Source organism: Fusarium sambucinum, chromosome I (genome assembly GCF_050947815.1).
Source record: "Fusarium sambucinum isolate potato_lamoka chromosome I, whole genome shotgun sequence".
Taxonomy (NCBI): Eukaryota; Fungi; Ascomycota; class Sordariomycetes; order Hypocreales; family Nectriaceae; genus Fusarium; species Fusarium sambucinum.
In genome coordinates this window covers 9,337,285-9,355,395 of record NC_139294.1, presented here as the reverse complement: position 1 = coordinate 9,355,395, position 18,111 = coordinate 9,337,285, and the positions used below count along the sequence as shown (strand labels likewise).

Here is an 18,111-nt window from a genome sequence, read left to right as displayed (position 1 = left end):
AGTAGGCTCAACGTAATCATCCAGGGACAGAGCTTATTCACTGAGCCGCAAAGGACAAGGGTCGCGAGACGATTCTTTGCCAGGGCCAACCGTTAGATCGTTGCTAGCTATTTTACGACGTGTATGGGTACATGGCGGCTAAATACCATACGACCCGCAACGATCTCCAGGCTCAAAGACGTTTATCTGGATCAGGTCTTGCAGACAATGTTGTATATAATTGCACATGCCAGAAGTTGCAGAGCGGATCCTAAACAGGTTTGCCGAAACGAGTTTGCCGAGACAAGAGAGAACAAGAGAAAACTATCTTTGTACTACACTCGTTAGTGCATCAAAAATAGACAAGAGCCAAATCGCGTATCTGTTTCCGTGGCTATCGCTTATGGTGTCGACAGTGGAGATGGCGGCTCAAGAGAGCCAAGCCTTTTAAGGCGGGAGGAAATTTGGAGCTCTTACAGTGATGGTTATGAAAAAGACCATTAGCTTATTTTTTTTTCTTTGATTCTCCTCTTTTTCCTTTTGTCAGGTTCTTGTCACTCCCAGCGGATTAAAGGTTTCCTGTCATTGGGTGGGCCCCTGCCAAGCTTCCTTGTCGACAAGACAGGACCAGTGAAACCAGCACATGGTTGATGCAAGCATGGAGAATGGTGAGAAGTGGTGCGCTAAAATTCCTGGAGAAGCATGATGACGGAGTACTGTTATGGGTACTCTTGAGCCTCCCAGGGCTGAATAGTAGACAATCGCCTGGCCCGTTATGTCTACTGTCAACGTCCCACAATGAAATCAGAAAAACTGCGAATATGTACGATGATGGCCGAGACTCAGTTTAGCCGGGGAGTCATGGAAAAAAGACAAGGGTTCGTACATACGAAACGCATGTGGTTATTCAGTCCAGACTAGACAGAGGGTTGTGCATAGTGTCAGGCCGAGTAGACTTGGACACAGAACTTAAAGAGGCCTAGACCCGGGGTGAAATCTGGTCAAAGGGAACGCTTAGAGCAACTGATACTTGTCAGCTTTGCACACGGACAGTCGTAAGTAAACCCAGACGACGATGGAATCATTCTTGGAGCGAGGGGTTGTTTCTCATAGAAGAAACTTCTCGCGTGACCAGATACAATGGTTCGTTGTCTCGGTATTCTGTAACCGACGCCCGTGAGAAATGATAGCCGGAGAATCGGAGATGGCTCGCGATACAAACCCAGTACCCATGGCCGGCCGTTTTTGTGCTGTTTGTCGTGTTTATCGTTCGCCGTGTCTTGGTGCTTGACGACGGGTTGCATCACGTTTTGTGCCGCCAGATCGCAATGCGTTGCATCGCGTCAAGCCCAGCAGCCTGGAAGCCATTTATTTTCCAACTGCTGCCTTTACGTTTCCTACAGGTGGCAACGAAAAATCTTTCTGCGGTTATCCGGCCAGGCATGATCGTGGATCGGGTAGGCAATGTAAGAAGAAAGGGTATAGTTAACTACCTCTATCCCACTTTGAGAGAATACCTAGTAGCTACATCCTTAGTAGGTGCTGCCTACCTAATGTTATCAATAGCTGTCGGTAACAATAAATGGAAGCAAGGCCCCGCTTGTAGTAGTTGCCAAAAGAACATGCCTACCTTTCAACTGTTGGTAAAAATTCGGGCCTTTCCCGTGGGAGTGATTTCTGTAAGAAGCTGGCCTAAGTCTACTTAGCCTTGGTGTAATCCAGGTACCAATCTACGGCACCACATTGGATCAATTCTACTGTATCACGTTTCCCATGATCGAAGCCGAGACATACATGCATACAAACGACGCGGCACTGTCTGTGTCTGTGCGGTACTTTTGAACTTTATCCGCTACCAAAAAGAATTCTCCTGGCGATACGGCATGGCACTCTTTCTTTGGTGGGAACTGCTTTCTAAGTTGACGCCAGAAGCTCTATTCTCTCTCTCTACCCCTCTCTATTACTAATTCATTAGAGTTAGGTATCTCCAGCCGAGATATGGCACACCCCTTGCAAGTCACTGATTAAGAAAAAGGTCCAGATCATCGCCGTGTTTCGTCCATGTGCATACTTTTGGCACTGAAGCTTGCCTGTGCAACTGTTCCGCTACGACGAACACCAAAACGAAGACCCTTGATCCTCCACCGTCTCCAGAACCCGGAGACCCACTACCCCCGTCCTTCAGGTCGACTGGTAGAGGAGTAGAATCCAGTGCATATGTACCTAGCTATAGTAGGTTAGCAGATTAGGTTGTCTGCGTTACGCTACAATGGATTGATGGGTCAAGCCAAGTCTAGGATCTTGTCCGGATGGGCGTTACCGATGCATACAAAGCACGCGCTGAGTGGATAGACTTGACAGGAGTGGTAACAGGCGGAACAGGGGTGTATGACCGAATGGCTGAACGATAACTGACTGCAGATAGTTATAAACTTGAAAAGTTTCCCACGCATCGTCTCGCTTGAGCTTGTCCGCTTGTTACTCTTTGCACTCGTTTGACACAACAAAAAAAGGAAGAAGAAAATCATCCATCGCTGACAATTCATATTATCTTCCTTATCAGACGAGGGATCTAGCATTTCAAGCCTCTCTTATTACCTGTACACTGTTTTCGGCATCCTCAGAAGCCGTGCACTTGTCCGAGACAATACTACCAGCGCACCCAGCTACTCTTTGGGGAATTGCCTTTGATTGACTTATCTGCCGCTCATTGAGAGAGTGTGTGGTTCACCTTGACTAGTTCTGCACTCTTAAAAAAACAAAAAACTCTTATCTTACTCAGTACGAGGGGAACCATCCTTGTCGGAGAATTGAGTTCATAACTAGGCTGGGTCAGATAACAGGTTCTTCCTTGGAGGGACTCACTCGTGTTGATGACGAGCAAGTCCGATATAACCTCGGTCTCATCTACTATAGAGTCTTGTCTCAGTCTATCTTACACACGTCTCAACGAGTTTATTGCAGGTTACATTTGCAACTTGATTTTAGCTCGCAACCGTCGCAACGCCAACGCCCGCAGAAACGGTTCAAGTCAATTCGAAGTGACTCTCCAGTCTCCACATCCAGCTGATAAAACAATCCAGTCCCCTGCTTGGGCCACCGACGATAGCCCCAGACAATTGCCATTTGGGCCTTGATGACCCCATTGCCCGTCCTACGCAATAGGCCTTATTTCACGAGTCTGGACCTCCAAGCGGGCTGTGTCTCGAGCCAAACAATCTGTGCCTCATATCTCGGGTACGTCATTCCCTTCAGACTCTCTTGACTTGACACCTCCGTTCCTTACATTCTCGCCCCTGTCACTCTCAAACCGTCGAATTATTCTTATTTTTCACACAAGGAACGAATCATCACAAATTGTCTTGGCTTGCGCATTTGACTTACAACTGTTTTCATCCTTTAGTTAATCTATAAAAAGTCAAAACTCCTACCATCCGCCATCGGAAATTTTAATCTGGTCTTGGGCAGCGTCTACCGCTCGCTTCTCCTACCTACCTATTCGATTCTGCTTTGACTCTCCCTCCGACTCGTGCTCGAATCGCGAGGACTTGGACAAGGCAATTATAATTGCTCGCTCCTGCCACTCCTTCTCTTCCTAGAAATCAATTGTCGCGATCGATATGAAGTTCGGGGAGCATCTCGAACGGGAATCCGTTCCAGAATGGAACCTTCGTATGTTGAACCCCCGATCTCATTGGCTCGATTGCATCAAATTGACTGATCGTTTCCAATCTAGACAACCTCGACTACAACTCCATCAAACATGAAATCAAGATGCACACAACGCGCGATCAGGCTACAGCCATGGCCATCCCGGGCCAAAAAGACGAAGCCTTGAGTCGATTCGAAGACGGCTTATACATGGAACTTGGTCGCCAGCATGAGAGATTACAACTATTTGTCTCAAGCAAAGCAGATGAGATATCCCGCCGCTTAGGTATGTTTCTGACTTGCAATTGTGCGCCACAGCTTGGGCGGCACGCGATCGCATGCCTAAACTGACATCCCTACTAGAGTATCTTGAAAATAACATCGGTCGATGGGCGTCAAAGAACCGAGATGGGCTTGCCGATGATTCAGCAATTAAACACCAAAGGAGGTTCACCAAATACGAACGTGAGCTTGTCCGCTGTGGCGGTGACATTCAAGCCCTCCAACGCTTTGCCAATGCTCAGGCCGTTGCTTTCCGAAAGATTACTAAAAAATATAAGGTGCGTGCGCCATCATGGCTGCAAGGTACAAGCACATTTGGAGCATGAACTGACTGGTTGGTTTTCCCTCTGCAGAAATGGACTGGTTCTACAACTCTTGCCACTCGTTTATACGAAAACATCCTCTCCGATCCTAAAAGCTTTACTCGTCGCGACTTCTCCTCCCTGCAACAGCGATATGACGACATCACCTGCACTCTCAACGCCGCCGCTCCCGTGTTGAGTGAACCTAGCTCGCCAGAATCAGCAGCTCATCCTTATCGCCGCCAATCCCTCGCAGGTTCTATCAATTCGGCGCACCGTCACTGTACCAGCCGTTCTCAACCCACCTTCGAATTCCTACCTCCGGCACATATGGATGAGCCGGTCAAATACTGGAATGAATACGACAATGGGAGCGAGTGCGCGGATGATAACAGCGGATATGCTATTTACATCAATCCTGAAGAAAGCACCAACTTCCCCGGGTTTGACTATCTGCACGGTATCTTTACAATTCCTCTGAACAAAGCAAAGGGTTGGTTTAAGCACAGTAAACCCGGAGAGCGGCAGAGTCTACTCGGTGCAAACCATTCGCCTTACCAATATTCCAGCACAACTTTTAATAGCAGCGAGTCTGACGAAGAAGCGGGATATGCCAGTTCAGACGGCTTCCCCACAAGCGGATACACCACTCATTACGCTCTTCCCAGTCTCGGCCAACAGCAGGCGTATTTGTACCGTGAAAAGACGCTGTTTTGGGGTACCGTCAGTTCTTTCGCCGTGTCGTTCCTGCTTCTACTTATCACCGGCACCCTCATCGCTACCGGCCGGCATAAACTCCGTGCCGAAGTCGATGCAGGAGTTACTATTGGTGTTGTCGCAAGTTTGTTTGCCTCTTGTAGTGCCCTCGGTATGACGTTGTACCGGCACGACCAACTATCCTTACCACACCTCATGGCAATATGGACTACCTTCATCGCTTCTTGTATCCTGAATGGCATGCTGCTAATACTTGTTGTTGGAAACTCCCCGTGATATTTCCGGGACAACTTTGCTATATCGAGATGTATGGCTTGAGAGATTGTATCTCGACATGGGCTTTTTTTATTATCAGTTTTCTCTCTCTCATAATCTACTAGGCGTTGAGCGTATATCAGGAATAAGCATTGATACTGAGGCGTTCTGTTTCCACGTTGCGGAATACAAATTTAATCATATACATAAACATGTCTTTTCATATATATACACGTACAAGTTCGACAACAAACATATAGAAATAATCGACCTCGCTGTAGAGCCGGCACAAAAACGGCTATTTAGAACTATGCAGCAGTAGCTTAAAAATGTATGCAATTGCCAAATATGATTTTAATTCTGTCCCAGTGAATTCACCACCCGTGAGTGTCCCTTCTGTGAAACGCATTATATGTGTGCGAGGCTTGCTCGTCGCAGAGCGCGGGCAGACAGGACTGATCCGCCCGCTTCAGTCATCCATGAAGCACCATTGCGTCTCATCAGAGTCCGCTAGGAACAGTTCAACCTTGTTAACAAGTTGTCCTGTACTGAGTCAGAACTTGATGCGTTATACTGCTTTATGCTCCATGGCTCGATTCTTGACAGTGTGTTTTGCCAGTAGCCTAAAAACTTACCAGCAACTCCCCATCTCTTGGCAAAAAAGTGCAATGACGCAAAGATGTTGTGAAATCGTGTATCAGCTTCGGGGATTAAGTGCTCCAGGTGACTTAACACCATGAGGCAGTGGTAAGCTGAGTAAGGTGTGACAGGTGAACAGGGAGCAAGGAGGTGAGGCCGATGGGCAAGCTGGTCGTTGAGGTCGGTGGTGGTGTCGGCAATAATGCGAATGGTGAAGTTGAGACCGGCGATGGCCTTAGGCGCGATGTCGCCGGCAGTTGGGGAGAAGGGCCCGGCGGATGTTATAGTATTGGCGGCGCGGAGTTGGCGACAATAGAGGAAGAGAAGGAGACTGCGTGATTGTTAGTTTGGTGCAAGGACGAGCACCAAGGCATTTCTGCTACTTTGACTGATCGGTTGAGCTTACCATGTGCACGTCGCGAAACATTCATAAAAGTCACCCCAACGAGAAGTCTGCATGATCATGGCCTCTACCAAAGCCCTAGTTGCAATATCGAGCTCGACATACTCTTCCAACAGAGCATTTGGATTCCCCTTTGGTTTAGGAGAGTAGGCTCTTGTGTACAGCATTGCACATTGGCAGTTTCTCTGGAACGGTCCAAGGGGTACCGAAGGTGCAATACTTGCAGGATGTCGCTGAACGGAACGTGTGGGCGACTGATTCTGGTCATGCCAGATTAAGTTACTCGTCGGTAACAAGTCATCTGCATCCGGGGAGGGCACCTGAAGTGGCATGTGGATAAGAGAACAGTCAACATGAATCAGACGATCCAACACAAAGAGACTCCAGTAGACGCAGCGACGTTCTTCTTCTTCGTAAGGTATATTAGCCTCCCGTTCGGCCTCAACATACTTTCCAGGGCCAATGTGCAGAACGACAGCCATTGTATTGGCATCCCCAATACTGACATAGGCACGCATGACATCACCATGTCCGAACTCAAAAAGGGCAAGCAGGATGGAGCACTGCACAAGCTCAATGCTAGGAGCAGAAAGACCACGAAGGACACTCAGAGCGCGCTTAGCAGCCCTATAAGCAGGCATCTCGATCATATCCTTGCCCTCATTGACGTTGGTGCTTGCAGCAGCAGCCTCGTCGTCGTACTGAGAGACGAGTTGCATACAGACAATCAGGAGAGCGACAGCAGGATCGCGAGGACCTTGATCCGCACCGGAGCCAGAATTGGAACTGATGCTATCGGTGCGAATAGTGAAAAGTTCCGGATGAACTACAGAAAACCAGGGGTTCATGGTTTCGAAGTAACGCTCAATGGCCTCACGCCAAGGAATATTGCGCGAAGACAGCAAGGCCATGATCATAGGGCTGGAGACATCGAAGGCAGGATCGAATATACCCTGTCCGTAAGCTTCCTTGGGTGTAGATCCTGCAAGATAGCCTGGTTCCACAACAGCGGTAGTTGGGGCCGTGTAGATAAAATCGTAGGAGCATGTAGTTGCAAGCCTGAAAAGTCAGTTCTAATCAAGGAAATAGGAAAAAGACTCAGGGTTAATAGGATGAAATTTGCGCACCTAGTACAGCGAGAACAAGCAGGCAATGCTTTGTCACATTTCTTTTTAGTGCGAGTACATTTTTCACAAGCTCTGTGAGCGCGTTCGGGCTCCATTGGAGACTCAGAGCCCCGTGAGGATGACACGGAGCGAGACATGATGGTTCTTCTTCTGGGATCCGTGGTGGCTGATATGTAGCCCGTAAGATGGGCTTAAGCTTGAATGTTTGTTTGGTGGGCGTAAGTGGTAGGGAGAGCTAAGCTGACTACGCTTTTAATTATGTCAGATAGTAAAAAGTAGTGGGAGAGTATGAACTACCTATGATAGTTGTATACTTTGGACTGATGCAAAGATGGGGATACAGTTGTGGTATACTTGAATACAAGATAGATGGGCAAGCGAAGTCTAGTGTGATAAGCAAAGCTAGAATTGAGAGTGGTGGCCGATATTTATAGTAGTACTGATCAGAGGGAGATGGGAACAAGTACAGAGTGTAAGAGGACGAGACTCGAGTCATCAGAGCCAGGGATGAGGGCTATTTGACGTCGAGTCTCGATAGAAACAGAAGATGATGCCCCCCCGGGCCACGAAGATGGATAGATGTCGATGGGGCTCTTGATGCTTCCAGGCCTGTGGCCAGAATAGGCCTGGGGGTTTGCAAATACCGTCCAGTCCCGTATTGTACGGTACGGTACTGTATGATATGGTCTGAGACTAGTAGATGTGAAGAATGATATGGATCGCCGCCTCAAGGTTGTACTGCGTAGTGCTGCACTGCGCTGTGCTGTACTGCACGTTGCGGAACGGTAGTTGGCAGACCCGAGAGACGGGCTCTAGGTGCCTGCCAGGTTCCTGGTCTGGCAAGATTGGCAGGAACCAAATCCAAGGATGACGTCTAATCGGTTAGTAAGCTGCTGACAGGGGTGGAACAGTTGTAGGTTTGAGGCTGTAAGAAAAGGCTGAAAATTTTGATTTGAAAGGATGGGTAAAATATTGGAAATTAGGACCTGACGCGAATAAAGTCGAGTCCTTGCCCAGGAGGGTAACAGTACCCATGTAAGTAGGTACTTAGGTAGGTAGGTTGGAGTCTGGCCCCCGCTCTTTCCATACCTACCACAGGTCGGTACCTGTAGGGCAACTAGGATGATTTCAAATAAAAATGTAAGAGAGTAATGATACTAATGATGCAGGTGCCACACATTCTGTCTATAACGTCGTGATGCAAAATGGCTGTAGGAAGGTACCTACTAAGGTAGGGCTTCCAGACCAAGACAAAATGAATTGCCTTCAGTCAAAAAGTGCAGCCCTAACCAATCCCCCACGATGGCTGTGACTCGGACAGAGATAGCTCTTTCCGAGGGGTAGGTACCCAGGTAAGTATGGCGAACCTTGGAATCTCTTGGTACTATGCTGTACAGGGTCTAGACTGGACTGCATTTCCAAATCCAATTGATTGATCTCTGTCCCATTAATCTATTTCATGTCTCCAAAATGCCGGGTCGCACGTCACACCGGTACAGTCGTTACGGCACCTCTACACCAGAGCTTACCTGGGTAGTACTAAAACCGTCCCTCTCGTCCGTTCGACTACGTCTAGAGTACAGGGAGCTACCTTGGTGCTATAGTGCTGTGTAGACTGATGGAGGGAACAGAACGGGGAGACCGTTGACTCTCAGCCCAGTGAGGCCATGTCAGCTCGCAGTGGATGCATCCAAAATCTCCAGATTACCATGGATCCCCGGGACGGTTGCTAGCGCCAAGCTTAGCTGGGCTTAGGTTCAACGGGGTCTGGAGTTTAGTCGGGGTCGACTTAATCATGCCCACCTAAGCAAGCCGGTGACATGACAGCCCAGTGTGGGAAATCCAGTCAGTAATCAGGCTCTCCTAGATCTCGATCTCGCCCGACACGACAACTTGCGACATATCAAATCACTTATAAAGCATCATCGAGCTAGAAGCCCACTTGCCTTTCTAGAAGCAGCTTATTATTGATTACCTAGGCACAACAATTTACACAGGCATAAACAATAAATGTCCGACATTCAACTTCAGCGGAATAACATCAGCGACGCAGGGTAGCATGTCCCTATCAAGCACGTAACATCTGCTTTTTCGTACATAACGCGATAACCCATGTTCAGCTGTCTAATTAAAGAAATAGCTACACCTCGTTTACATCAAACAGACGTCGACTACTATGCCCGAGTGAGTAGGTTCACAAGGCTACTCCTCTTTACCCTTCGCGGCCTTTGGGGGCCCAAACGTCGGCTTTATCTCCATCCGAACAAAGTACGCGTCCGACAATACCAAGCAAAAGATTCAACTCTACTTAGAACAGAATGAGAGAGAAAAAAGTTAAGAAGATGCCTCCATGTAAGGAGAATACGAGAGACTAGTTTCAGCTAAGCCATGCTGCAGCTTCCTTCGCTCTTCCTGCCCTGCCTTTATCTCATTACATGGCTAAATCAAGCTCAAGAGAGCACGGCCGTTGTAATGTTTATCACTCATCACAACACTACAAAAAAGAATATGGTGGTGCTATTCAAAGTTCATCGAGCTGAACAGTTGATACGACTCCAACAGCCCCCAAAAGAGGATACTCAAGGCAAAAGGATGCGCTACCCGGGTTGCTTTTCGGAACTAAGCTCGACAATTGACTCACCCGGCGTAAAACCCGTTATGGCAGGTCAATCAACTCCATCCACACCTTCAGAGACATGACTTTAAAAGGTTAAGAAACACAACAAATATTTAAGCAAATCGCCATTGCCTTATCGTGCAGAAATATCTCAAGTTAGAAAGCCGTATCACAGTTGAAAGTTCAATTAGAGGCAATTTGTCGGGTTGATCGAGTCGACTCGGAACAAACACTGCCCAAAAGCACTAATTATTTCCGGGGATTTTACTCATCCAAGACTTGCCAACATCGCAGTATACAGACTACTCCCAACTTCTATCTCGTTTGTTCAACGAAGCTACCGGCACTGCCATCAAATCCTTCAAGATGACCACGACGCAGATCCTACATCGTATCCGCCCGGGCACATTATCCGACGTCAATGTTGCTACGGATCTCTATCTCCAAGGTTTCAACAAGGAGGCCCTACTCGACTACATGTTTCCCGGCCGCCACCAAGATCCAGCTCCTTTGCAGAAGTGGGTAGCTCGGCGCTTTTGGTTGCGCTACTGGTCACCAGGCTACGTTCTTACAATGCTCGATGATGCTAAGGGTGAACCCGTGGCTTTCTCGTGGTGGCATATTCCGGACGAGTCCGTGTCCATCACTAGTCGATGGCTTTCAATTCGTATGTCTCCATGCTATTTATTATCCACTTAGCTCTGTATAAACCCCTGATCATGTTACTTACTCGGTTTAGACGCCTGGGTTGCCCCTCTCATGCGGGCAGTGTTGAAGTTACACTCTTACCTCTTCCCTATTCGTGGTGCTGATCCTCATCGTCTCGGTATCTACGACCGTGTTTTCAGTACCATTGAGCCAGAAATTCTCAATTCTCCTCGTCGTAGATCGGCCTGGTATCTATCCAGCCTTTCCGTCTCCCCTGATGTCCAGGGCAGTGGCTACGGCTCCCTGCTACTCCAGAACGGCTTGGAGGCGGCCGATCGTGCAGGTGTTCCCACTTGGCTGGTGGGATTGCGCGGGCTGGACCAATATTACAAGCGTTTTGGCTTCCTTGAGGTGGCCAGGGCTAACGTTGGCGAGTTGAAGGACTGGGACGGCGGTATTGTCATGTTCAGGGGGGAATGAAGCGACAGTTCGCCGTGTCATCGCAAGCCTCCGAACTTTCTTCTAAACAGCTACAACTTGTCAACAATGAACCGGAAATCAGGAGCTAATGATTTATTTTGCTTCTTTGATCTATCCGACTAGTACCAGGCGCCCCAATCAATAAAATTCATAACCCTCCCTCATAAACGTGCACCATAGCAAATACCGGTGGCGGAGCGAACCATGACTTCCGTAAAGCAACCAACTCCATCCCCTTTCGTACCAAACAGTACCGCAAATTACCCGTTTCAGTTGCAATAGTCTCTGACGTGCAACTGTGGACAGCATTGTACGGGCATAAGGCTGAGAAAACAAATCGTAAAGACACCAGACATCAAACTAACGTCACCCATGCAGCAAGAATGAAGCCCAAAGTATAAAAACAAACGCAGATCATATAACCATGAAGCTGACACCTTGGCGTATACCGTAGGATGAGGACGCAAGCATGTAGCTACACATGCGGCGTATAGTGGCAAATACCATTCATTGTCTTGCCCTGGCTACCATTATTCAGGGAGCCTGTCCCTTTCCTGGCGACCATTTTCGGAAACTCGAGCGCCTTGCCGGTCCTTGTCGGTTTCATTGGTCGACCAATTGTGCTGGTATGCCTTGATATTTCCGCGAGAATGCTCGACGTCGAAACCACCCGTGGATGAAGATCCATTTGGAAGACCGGAGTGGCAGACCGCCACTGGATACATAGTAGAAATTCCATTGCCGGCGGCTCGATCAACACCAGACCACTCTGAAGTTTCCTCCTTAGGGAACTGGTGCGAATAACGAAGGCTAGCTTCGTCAACGCAGGCCAATGTGTGCTGCTGGTATTGGTTCGTAGAGCGGCCGATCCTAGCGTTCCACTCAGTCTCGGGAGGATACCAAGAAGGCTGGTGGGTTTGTAGATGCGGGATATTGATGTAAGAGCGTTGATCGGGCATTGTTTTGTAGTTAGAGATGTCTGCGCTGTTCATTCTAGTGTGGCAATGACGTTCTGTTGGCTTTCTATACGGGTAGACACTGGCTTGGCCTTGGCTGGAACCGGAGCCGAAGGGATGATGGTTTAGATGGCCAGAAGTGGATTGCGGATCGATTATCGAGGCCTGGAGCTCATGGTTGTCCCGACTGCTGCGCGCAATATGTCCCGATACGTATGGTGCAAGACCCTCACGAGCCATTGCCGGCATAGCAACCGTATGATTCGGGAAAATCCTGTCAGTTAGTACAAACTCGCTCAGCCCATGGTGGTAACCACCACTGTGAGCCGTCTGAAGGAGAGGAACACTATCGCATGAACCTTGGCGATCGGTTGTGGGCGCCTGCATCTGACGATTAATACTGTAATAGCTTATTGAGGGTGGTACTGGGTTCTGACTGTCATGATAGGCAAGACTGGATCGACGGTCGATATCTGACCCTGGACCTGAATCGGCGAAAGGAGACCGAGAGCCGAACCCATAAGAGGTACGTCGGCTAGGCACATTGTCAATATGCGACTGAGGCTGGTAGATAGTTCGAGAGCTGTCGAAGGCAGCGGGAGGAGTAGACGAAGATGTCGATTTTTCGCTGCTGCGCTCGTTCATGCATACTTCCTCCTGGACTGGTTCGAGGGGCGATGATTCTTTAACGAATGAGACAGGGGACTCTGTTGCGTCGCTAGTGTTCAACGAACGGCCAGCGTGGCTGGCAAAAGATACTTCACCTCCATTTGCAACTTGAGTCTGAAGTTGGGCAGGTGCGTTTGTGAAAGCGTCAACAACTTCTGGAAGAAACTCGACGGGGGGGACATCCTTGAGTGTTCCTTGTTGTATTTCATGGTGAAGACGTTCAACGACGTCCAAGATCTCGTCATGCGTCTTGCCCTCCCCGAGGCTTTGCATGATCCATCGAGGAACGAGGTCTCGTCCATTTGTATCTGCCATACGCTTTACCTCGCGTCTGCGAATCGAGAAGGTCCACGATCGGATGGCGATGCCTTCTTGGTTGGTTCCGTTGGGGTTCTCCAGCCCTCGACTCCAGAAAATCATTCTGACAATCTGTTCGTATACCATACCGATCTGAGTTACGCTGAAATCGGCTCCTGTGCGGTAGCGGATCCTCTGATAGTGCTTGCGGCACATGCATACCCAGACACGCTCAGGTATGCGACGGGTGCAGACCTTGTTGCGACCAAACAGGTGTGAGATAACCTTGCGAGGAACGGAGCCGGTCGTGCAGTTTTCAACTGCCATGCAAATGTCGCCACCCTCAAGAGGTGTATTGACATCGACCTTCCTGAAGCGACGGCATGCTGCGATAACGCGATCGTTCGAGTTGGAATGGGGCATTGCTGAAAAAGATAAATACGTCAGTGAAAGAAACCTTGTGGAAGCTGCCGCGAACATACTTCTGTCGGGCAAAACCTTGCCACTCTCTTGTGAATCGAAAGGGGACTTGGTAGTCATACTAGGGGCAGGGGAACGCTCTTCTGAGTTTGTCCAGGGATATTGCTCAAGACCTGGACGCTCATAGACTGTGTTGATCTGTGGTGACGGGAGTGCTGCAGTCTCAAACTGCCTAGACGTAAGTGGTGGTAGAGTCGTCGGGGTCCGAGTAAACGGCTGAGTAGAACGCTGAGCAGGGTTTGGCGCTGATATAGTGCGCTTATGGACACGGTCCACTGGCTTCAGTAGATGGTCTTTTGGCTTCAAGTAGCTGGAGAAAAAAGAAGTATCAGTATGTTTTCAATGAGGCTTTATAGCTTGAAGACGGCACGAGACAGAGGGAGGAAGTTGGCAGGACACGGATTCTGGAAGCCAAACGAATGAGTCCAACGAAACAAAGCAAGAAAGGCGACGCAGAAGGCGGCCAACCACACAATGTGATTCACGATCTCTAGGGCGAGTTCGCGATAAGATGAAGATGGTTTAACAAGACGACTGTGTTGCAGCTGAAACGGTCTGGTCATTCCCGAGCGTCGTCCATCTCAGAGGTGTCTTTATCAAGCAAACACTGATCCAGTAACAATAGAAATCCCGTCCGTGATTCACAAACAACGGTGCCGTTCCTCTGCTGTTCCAGGCAGACAGGCTATTCGTCCCTTTTTTTCAGCCTTGCAGGCAAACAACAGATAGCCATTACCGCTCGAGCTATGTGGGGAAAATAAAGATGGCTGCCAGTGCTCGTACGCGCAAAAGGGGTGGGCAACGTGCTGTGAGGAGGTATTGTTCAATAGCTGAAGTGAATCCACGTACCTTTGATCTCCCGACAATTGACTGTATTTCCTCCTTACCATCCTAGCCTCTAGAATTGAGTCAGAAGGGCTTCCCAAAGACCATGGGCCGACCGCATTAGCACTATGTGGTAAGCGTATCTCCGGTTTCCCGGTCGGAGCAGTAATGACTGGTGGGAGTGGTGCTGATAGTCTTGGTAAACGCTCTAGCTTAGCTTCCAAGTCGGCGATTCCAGACCCCATAGCATGACTTCCGTTAATGGTAGACGCTGACGAGATCCTTGAATGATTCGCGGAGAACGTTGACGAACAACAAGACGAGAAACTACTCCGGCTATCCGAAATCCTATGACTCCCTGGAGCTGGAGACATATTATAATCGGTCCAAAGACTCGACCTCGAATCAGGTTAGCTTTGGATGTACGTATGCCATGGCCTACGGCACGGCTGAATCATAAACTTACCTCCGTATGTGCTGAGAAGGGCGGCCTTCACTGTGATGACTAACACTGTTAGTTTTTGGTATTCGGTCGATGGAAACCAGAGTGCACCTTTTTGGAGTCCATACATCTTGATGAACATCTGGAGTAGAAGCCATTCTTGTTGAAAAACTGTTAATTTTAACCCAATTCACGCATGCCGGACTATTTCCCTGAGTTTGCTTACCGAACGGGCGATGTGTATGAAGATGATGCATCCATTGACACTTTCCTTAGGGCGTGGTTGGGTGCATTCTGTAGCCGTTGGCTTTCCTGCTGTTCTCCCCAAGAAACGGCCGAGAAGGGTGATTGTGAAGATGGTGTTGAAATATTATCCTTGGGTAGAGAGTAACCTCCAGCGTCCCAAGGCGTACGAGTTCGACTGTCGGATCGTACGCTTGACGTTCTAGACTGGGCACTCTCTGGTGGTGGGGTCGACGATAGGAATGATGAGCCTCTTCGTCCCCATTGTGCACTATCATGGTGTGTACTTTCTTTGCCGGTTCTTGCTTCTGTATCTAGTTCATTGAACTGGTTGAGAATCGACTCAATCTTCATGGCTGAAGGTGATACGGTGTGTTTTGAAGGGCTAAGTATTAAGGTGCTTGAGCGATTCTGGGTAGGTCAGGTTACGAGGAATGCCAGCAGCTGTCCTAGAAAAGTAACGACAATGGACCTTATCTAAAGGTTGTAGAATCGAAGTATGGGGCCGTGTTTCTGGTCGTGGAGGGCAATATGGACGGCTACAGTCTCATGATAACTTTTGTTGAAGGGTGCTAGAAACGGGATCAACCACGTTCTGGGGTAATTAACGATTAGAGTGGAAAACACTCCACAGGTTAGGGGGATGAAGAAAGTAAAAGGACAAAAACGAAGTGATTGGAGAAGCAGTTCGTTTGTCCGTCAGGGGGATGTCTGTTTCTTGTACGTCTTCCAGAAGACCAGGGTATTGGTAGGGTGCTGAATGTAATGAAACTTGGCAGATGGTTGCTATTTCGTGTTTCTATGCGGAGGGACGGGGTGTTAAGAGGCTAGAGTGTCAGATAGATCGAGGCCTGACCCGCCGAACTGAAGAATTCAGGTTGCAGATCTCAGGGCCAGGTATATTGCTCTGTTCTCGTTCAACAGGGTCCTCAAAGCTTCAGATCACCGGAGCCGCTTTGTTTGAGTGTCTCGTCTTTTGACTAGTAAGAGGGAAGACAAGGAAGAGGCTTGAAGGCGAGTGCCAGATTCAGCGCAACTAGTAAGTCAGAGCGTGATAACACGCGATCAGGTAAGGGGAAAGGAAAGAGATGAGACGAATCCACCACAACAGAAAAGTAGGTCCCTAAAAGCTTTGACTATGTGGACAACGCATGAAGTGGTAGGTAAGGTTCTGAAGACGGTAGTCGTTTGGGGTTACGACTGGGGTTCGGGGTGTCAGGAACGGAGGGCTGAAAGGGTGTGGACCAAAGAGACGAGGATCACGGGCCAGGGATTCTCAAGACGTATATAATTAGTGGGCTCGATTAGCCCGGATCGGTGTTCAAAGTAAAGGGGAAAGCTGTAATGCCAATCCTGGAGATGACAGAGTCAGAAAAAACTAAAACGCGGGCTTGCAGCGGGAACCAGCATCATCATTGTAAACATGTTGCGGCAGTCGGTCCTCGTCCGGTGGCACAGGCACGGTGCTGCATGCATTAGGCGATGATGATGACCAGACAGAGGGATGTGTCCTTGCACCTTTTGTTGACCTGTGCCAGATTCGACAGATTGCTGGACTTCTGTCGAGACATATGTCAACTAGGAAGCACGCAGGTCATCAAAGCATTGACAGGACAGCCCTGGCAAGGTGGCGCCAAAGAAGGCTGCACTGAAAAGTTCGAGAAGCAGCCCGGCCAAGCATCCCCTTTGTTTTGCCGGGACTTTAGAGTAACGGTTCGCCCTTGACTGGCTAGCATGACGGGTTTGTGTAGATCATGGCGTTGAGAGCCCCGTCCGAACCATGATCTCCACAAGGGGATAAATTGTCCGTGCCGGGGTTCAAGATAGTCCAGAAGGTGAAAGGTTCGACTGGACCAGGGTGCTCCAGGATAGGCGGGCCAGTCTCTCAACTAAACATATCGTCAGTACAGTAAGTAGATGAATATGTAATTCCCACAGCAGCCATTGTACCCCTTTCTAAAACCGCTACGCTCTGTGGGGGTTGCCGGGAGGCGCAGCCGTATGTTACCAGTAGATTGACACATGTCCCGATGCAGAAAAGCTTCCTTAAGAGGACCTTGTCGCCTAATAAGCTTCCTAAAAATGGTTGTGTAACAAACCGGAGCGTCTTTCATGCCACCAGAAGAAGGAAAGTAACACATGGAAAGCCGTTACAACGTGGTAGCTGAGGCCGGTATGCTTGTATGCATGTGGTCAAGCAATTGACCAGTTGACACCGGGAGATACCGATACCAGGTACTGTCATGGGAAACGGATGAAATACGATGCGCTGCCAATCTTGGTGTTATCTTACGGCCAAGGCTTATCCAGTCCAATGAAGATGGGACAGATGGTGAGGAGCTGGATAGGTGCATAACAGGGCCTGGATGACTACTCCGTACAGGCGACACTACCAGATTCTAGCCATTGATTGCATCGATGTCGTCCCGTCGGCTACCGCGCCATTTGACATGACGTTGGCGAGATGCGGCTCGCCTGGACGAGAATCCGGGTCTGACTTATCACTAGGCTTTATCCGACGAGGGTAATGGTGAAAGACGCCGCGGTGAATAGCATGTTTGCTCGGGGAGGCACAGTTATGAGCGGCCACGCATAAGGCGGCTGCCGAATAGCTGGAGCGGAGACAGGATAAATTGGGATGATGATGCTGGTAGCTGAATTCTGGGCCGATTGCGTTACATGGTGCGCCAAACGGCGAGCTTTGTCCTGGCTCGTCGAAGCTTCCATTGACAACTAGGCCGGCCGTGGTTGAAATTACGGCAGTATACATCTCCCGCATCAACAGATTGTCGTTATGATGATTTGCTACGGTTGCTCAGTAGGTGTGGGCTGATTGGGTAGCGTAAGGTGAGAAACCCCAAAGTAGCATGGCACTGATCCATGTGGGCCCCCTAAATATTGTGTATTAAACCCTGAAGTTTTAGCCTCAATCCGACCAGGACTGCTGCCAGTCAGCCAGCCGACCAGTGACGAGGGTTATGAAGCAGAGCCAACTAGGATGTCACAAGCTGTTCCAAGTCAGGATAGTGATCTCCATGCTATCGACGTCGTAATGCAGTTGTAGAGATACTTGACCCAGATAACAGTCAAGAAAACTTG

The 18,111-nt window shown here is 49.0% G+C and overlaps 4 protein-coding genes across 4 annotated transcripts; 2 read left to right on the top strand and 2 right to left on the bottom strand.

Moving 5' to 3' along the window:
- Positions 1-3,599: 3,599 nt before the first annotated feature.
- FSST1_005771 (SPX domain-containing protein) lies at positions 3,600-5,207 on the top strand (the record flags this gene model as incomplete). Its single annotated transcript, XM_083232078.1, has 4 exons — positions 3,600-3,651; positions 3,716-3,916; positions 3,994-4,190; positions 4,266-5,207. 4 exons carry the CDS (start codon positions 3,600-3,602, stop codon positions 5,205-5,207), a joined length of 1,392 nt encoding a protein of 463 aa, XP_083089201.1.
- A 448-nt stretch (positions 5,208-5,655) lies between these two features.
- On the bottom strand, positions 5,656-7,492 carry FSST1_005770 (uncharacterized protein; the record flags this gene model as incomplete). The annotated part of the gene is made up of 4 exons (XM_083232077.1): positions 5,656-5,729; positions 5,822-6,156; positions 6,232-7,287; positions 7,356-7,492. The coding sequence occupies 4 exons, from the start codon at positions 7,490-7,492 to the stop codon at positions 5,656-5,658; spliced, it is 1,602 nt and encodes a 533-aa protein (XP_083089200.1).
- A 2,846-nt stretch (positions 7,493-10,338) lies between these two features.
- Positions 10,339-11,100, top strand: FSST1_005769 (acyl-CoA N-acyltransferase; the record flags this gene model as incomplete). Its single annotated transcript, XM_083232076.1, has 2 exons — positions 10,339-10,639; positions 10,712-11,100. 2 exons carry the CDS (start codon positions 10,339-10,341, stop codon positions 11,098-11,100), a joined length of 690 nt encoding a protein of 229 aa, XP_083089199.1.
- A 530-nt stretch (positions 11,101-11,630) lies between these two features.
- FSST1_005768 (uncharacterized protein) lies at positions 11,631-15,366 on the bottom strand (the record flags this gene model as incomplete). The annotated part of the gene is made up of 6 exons (XM_083232075.1): positions 11,631-13,447; positions 13,505-13,812; positions 14,352-14,726; positions 14,794-14,832; positions 14,881-14,940; positions 14,996-15,366. 6 exons carry the CDS (start codon positions 15,364-15,366, stop codon positions 11,631-11,633), a joined length of 2,970 nt encoding a protein of 989 aa, XP_083089198.1.
- Positions 15,367-18,111: the final 2,745 nt, after the last annotated feature.